Source organism: Nannospalax galili, unplaced genomic scaffold (assembly GCF_000622305.1).
Source record: "Nannospalax galili isolate Female #2095 unplaced genomic scaffold, S.galili_v1.0 scaffold9, whole genome shotgun sequence".
Taxonomy (NCBI): Eukaryota; Metazoa; Chordata; class Mammalia; order Rodentia; family Spalacidae; genus Nannospalax; species Nannospalax galili.
Genome location: NW_008360332.1, coordinates 8088616 through 8093630, shown reverse-complemented (window position 1 = coordinate 8093630; position 5015 = coordinate 8088616). Strand labels below are relative to the sequence as shown.

General features: G+C 34.8%; 1 protein-coding gene across 2 annotated transcripts in view; it reads right to left on the bottom strand.

Moving 5' to 3' along the window:
* Sh3glb1 (SH3 domain containing GRB2 like, endophilin B1) overlaps positions 1-5015 on the bottom strand; it is a gene marked incomplete in the record, with an annotated part of 48344 nt that overhangs the window by 27748 nt on the left and 15581 nt on the right. For both annotated transcript variants that reach the window (XM_029560308.1, XM_008826253.3), the window contains 2 exon segments: positions 754-846; positions 3130-3263. In XM_029560308.1, coding sequence (XP_029416168.1) covers positions 754-846; positions 3130-3263 — 227 coding nt within the window.

Genomic DNA, 5015 nt, shown 5'->3' with positions numbered 1-5015 from the left:
ACCTAGGAGTTCATGCTAACACTTTTTAAATATTTTTATAATTATTCTTGGTGACAATTCCTTTAGTTATTTTTATTTTTTTAAAAAAATATTTTATTTATTACTTTTATTTTATGTGTATGAGTATAATGCCTGAATGTGTATAAGTGTACCTGTGTTGTGCAATACTGGTAGAGGTCAGAAGAGGTCATTGGATCCCCTGGAACTGGCGTTATGAATGGTTTTTAGCTGCTATGTGAGTGCTCGGAGTTGAACCCGGGTCCTCTGCAAAAGCAGTCAGTGCTCTTAACTGCTGAGTCATCTCTCTGGCCCCTTCTTTAGTCATTTTGAGTCATATGGAAAGAAAATTCATTTACTTCTTAAGTCATATGCAAGTCCCCTCAAATTTGATTCATTCTCATCTTAAAATCTTTTTCCACCTCCCAATATAACAAATCTATCTCAAGAAGACACACTTGCACACTAAGGATAAATAATAGGCCACAGTTGTAGGAGGTATTATGATTTTCTTTTCTTTTAAGCAACATCAATAATAGTGAATAAAGCTTCTAGATAGGACGATTTTGCACTGATTTGAATATATTTACTTCTCATAAAAAACGAGTCTTGAACGCCACAGTCTATTCTTATGGGTAATCTATATTTTACATGGTATATTAATAAAATACATTTTAACATTAAACATTTTAAATAAATTTTAACATTAACCTAAAATGTTTTTCCATTAAAAACAGACAAATACATACTACTTACTGAACTTCTAGTTTCTGCAGCCTTTGCCTTTTTTAGTCTGGTTTTTGCAGCATCCAAATCCAGTCTCTTATTTTGTAATAGTTTCCTTTCTTTCTATAAATAATGAAAACAAAAGAAAGGCTAAAGACACTAAAATTCAGTAAGCGCAAACACATTTAAGGAATTACCTTCCATTAAATATATCACTGATAATGTTCTATGCTTATAAAACTAGGGCTGTAACACGACCTTGCAGTATCTCATTTTTACTTTTCTTTTTTAAGATAGGGCCTGACACTATAGACCAGGATGGGCTGGTCCTCACTATGTAAACCAGACCAAGCTGGCTTCAACTTGGGGCAATCCTCCTTCTTCTCCCTTCCAAATATTGGGATTATAGGTAAACCACACCTGATTTTTTTTGTGAAACATAACTCCTACAGGCTCCTGGGACCCTGGTCATATGAACTCACAGCAATGGTGTCAGTATATACAATCCTCATGCAAACTCAAGCAGACAAAAACCCAGCACAGAACTGTGGAAATGGGCAGAAGGCCCCAATCTTAGCCAAAGAACTATTCACAGCTGATTACTACCGGGTGAGAAAGAGCTGATCTTCTTAAAGGGAGGGACTCTAGACCTCAGTGGACGAACTTGCACTGAGGGACATCTAGCGATACTAACTTAACAGGCCTTAACATAAAAACAGGCCTTAACATAAATGACAGAATGCATGAATTCCTGTGAGAGAGAGAGAGAGAGAGAGAGAGAGAGAGAGAGAGAGAGATATGTGTGTGTAATAAAGATGATTAAGATGTTCTGTACGGAATGCACAAAAATTCAATAAAAAATTTACAAAAAATGATCACAACATTCTTTAGATTCTAGACAACTGAGAAGTCTGGAAAAGACAGCATAGAAACAAAGGTATACTGATTTTAGTATTTTGCAAATACATTCCCTTCTACAGGGGTTTTCCCACAGTGAACATCTGGCACTATCTTGACTTTTCACAACTGGGGGGGTGGTGTTAATGGCATTTGTTGGGCAGAAGCCAAGGATGCTGCTCAACACCTGACAACACAAGCAAGGTCCCACAGCCAAGAACTGTTTAGCCTACAGTGTCAGAAGTGGCCAGGGTGAGAAACCCTGTTTCAAACTGTTATAGATTATCCAGAATGTGCTTCCTGAGAAGAAAATAGAGACCTAGGTAAGGTTCCTTGAAGTTCTATGTGATCTACCTCAAGGAGTATTGGTCAGGCTGTGTTTAGTATGTCACAGTATCAAATGTAACTCAATTACTCCAAAACAGAATGTCAAATTTATACACTGAATATTAAGCAATACATAGTTTCTTATAGTAACAAAGTTTCTTGTCACATTTTATCCTACTGATATGCTGTATTTTTCAATAGTGGGGACTGAACCCAGGGCCTTGAGCTTGCTAAGCAAGTAGGTCACATCCTCAGCTTGAGTTAGTATCTTTCAAGACATTTCAATTTATGTTGATCCTAAACTACTTATTTACATGAGGTAAACCCATGGAAAGCATGAGGAAAGTTTGTATGATGTTTTGTAGTATGATATGCAAATTAAAGCCTACGGTTTTATGTTTAATAAAGGGCAGTCTTGTAACAATCTTAGGGAAAAAAAAACCTATCAAGATCTGCATTCTCTGTCACTAATAAAACAAGCTTTATTTACTAATTAAATTTAGAAAGATAACATTTTTTATGCTTTAGCAATAAAAATAACATTGTTAAAAATGATATACTTCTAGTAATAAATAAAGCATAATAGCAGAAATATACCCTCCAATAATTAGGTTTTTAGTTCCAGTTTAAACAAATATGTAAGTATACTATGGTGAAATTATGTATCATATTTTCATATTCCAGGAATTTCTCTATAGATTTTAGTGCTGGTAGTGAATGAGAATGAATGCAAAAGCGTATCAACAGTTTAGGACTGAAATATGGAAATGATGTGATTAACAGTCCTTCTTGAAGTCTGTGTTCTGTCTGTGAATATGCACTTGTTCAGAACATTTAGGTGTTCTACTCTGATACATTTACCATCATTAAGAGGGTAAATTATGGGGGTGGAGAGATGGCTCGGCAGTTAAAAGCACTGACTGCTCTTGCAGAGGACCCAGGTTCAATTCCCAGCACCTACATGGTGGCTAACAAGTGCCTGTAATGCCAGTTCCAGGGGATCTAGTACCTTCTTCTGACCTCTGCAGGCACTGCACGACACAGGTACACTGCCACACATGCAGGTAATACACTCATACACATAAAATAAAAATATTTAAAAAGAGGGTAAATTATTCACTAAAAACTGTTAAGCATAAGTCTAAATTATTTGACTAAAAAAGATAACATTTTCCAACTCACTGCAATTGTTTTGTAATCTCCTTCTATAAAGTTTCTTAATGGAGTGAGAAAATTTAAGGCTGATGTTTGAATCAGCTCTCTGTCAGCTGTTCCAATTCGTTTTTGTGTTTCTCCACATTTAATAAGGGCATTACCTGCAAAGGAAGAAAGAAGTTTTGTTTTTTCTTAACCAGCATCTGGTAACATCAGAAAAGTTTTGAAATCACATAAAGATAATTCACCTAATTGATATGCTTAAATGTCAGCTGTCAACTTGCTTACTTTAACAAAAATAGCACATTATGTGGAAGGCACACTTACTTAAAAGTAAATTTAAGCAAAAAAGACAAAGATGAACTCCTTATCATATCATTAACCCTAATTTCTACTAATGAGACTAAAGAGGACAGATATACCAAAATTATAAGGCTGGCCTGGGGATATAGCCCAATATAAATCTTAAAATATTTTAACAAGTAGATAAAGTCATAATCTGTCCTGTTTCTCTATCTATACATTTATCTTAAATATCTATAAATAATGCCTTAGGGAAGGCTCATGTTTTACAGTACGTAAGCCTTGATATTTCAACAGGACAAGTAAAGTAGCAAAACTGAATTAGAAAGAACAGAAAAAAGGAAACCATAAGGTCAGGTTTCTATTTCTAGTTCTACCTCTAACAAGGTTAAGCTCTGTAGATCTTAATCCTTTTATTGTTAAAATGAGATTAGATCTGACTGATGAGGAGTTAAGAACTCCCTGGATGTAGACAGGTCTGTATTTGAATTATTATCAATGTGATCATAGATTATTTAACTTTTCCAAGACTTGTCTTAATTTTCTAGCAATAGGTTCTTGAAGTCCAATTCCAATGATCAGGGTACATTCATGAGAATGAATAGGAGTGCAAACAGACTGGGAAAGTAAGAGAATCTAAAAGCTGTTCTAACATTCATGTGCTACTAGATCCTCTGCTAGGTAAAGAAAGGGCTGGTCTCCACCCCATACTTTTATGAACCCAGTACAAACAAGTACATTTAAAGGACAAAGTTTTTCTAAAATTAAAAATAACAATTTAGAAACCATTTTGAAAAAATTTAATCATTTTCAGACTTTTCAAAGAATTATATTATGAAGAATACTGTAAATATTTCAATGTTATACATATAAAAAGCCATTCAATTGATTAATGGCATTCCTCTGGCCTCCACATATCCTCACACGCAAGTACACACATAGAAGCGAACACACACATGCACACATACACATACAAACAACAAGACTTTTGGATTTTACATCCTTTAATTCAAGACTGAGCTCTATCCCTACAAACTGAGAATGTGGAGGCTCGTGTGACAGCTCAGGGTAAAGGCACTTGCTGCCCAAGCCTGATGATTTGAGTTTGATTTCTGGGACCCACATGGTAGAAGGAGAGAACCAACTCCTGGCAAGTTGTCCTCTGACCTCCACACACCCACTGTGGCATGTGTCTACCTACAGACACAGACAGTCGGAGTGAATAAAAATGTAATAAAAAATAAAGTCAGCACTGCAACTAATAAAGCTGGCTTAACTATAAACACAATGGTAGAAAATATGAACTAGAAATGCAATGTATTTAGGACACCCAGAGATAACCACTATTTGCATATGTAGTTGCAATTGTAAAACTTAAACAAAAGCAGTAAGATTTGATCAAACATTTACCAAGTGTAAAGTGTGTTCAAGTGTAAAGTGTGTTTAATAAAAAAATAAATGAGCGCTGAAAGTTTTGATGTAATTATAGCACAAACAGTATTACAACAGAGATACTGGAAGATCAATAGCAATGTAAGTCAATTAATTTTTAGAATTAAGGAAAATGTGAATGTTCTGAATAAATATATGCTTAAATATATTTATTACTT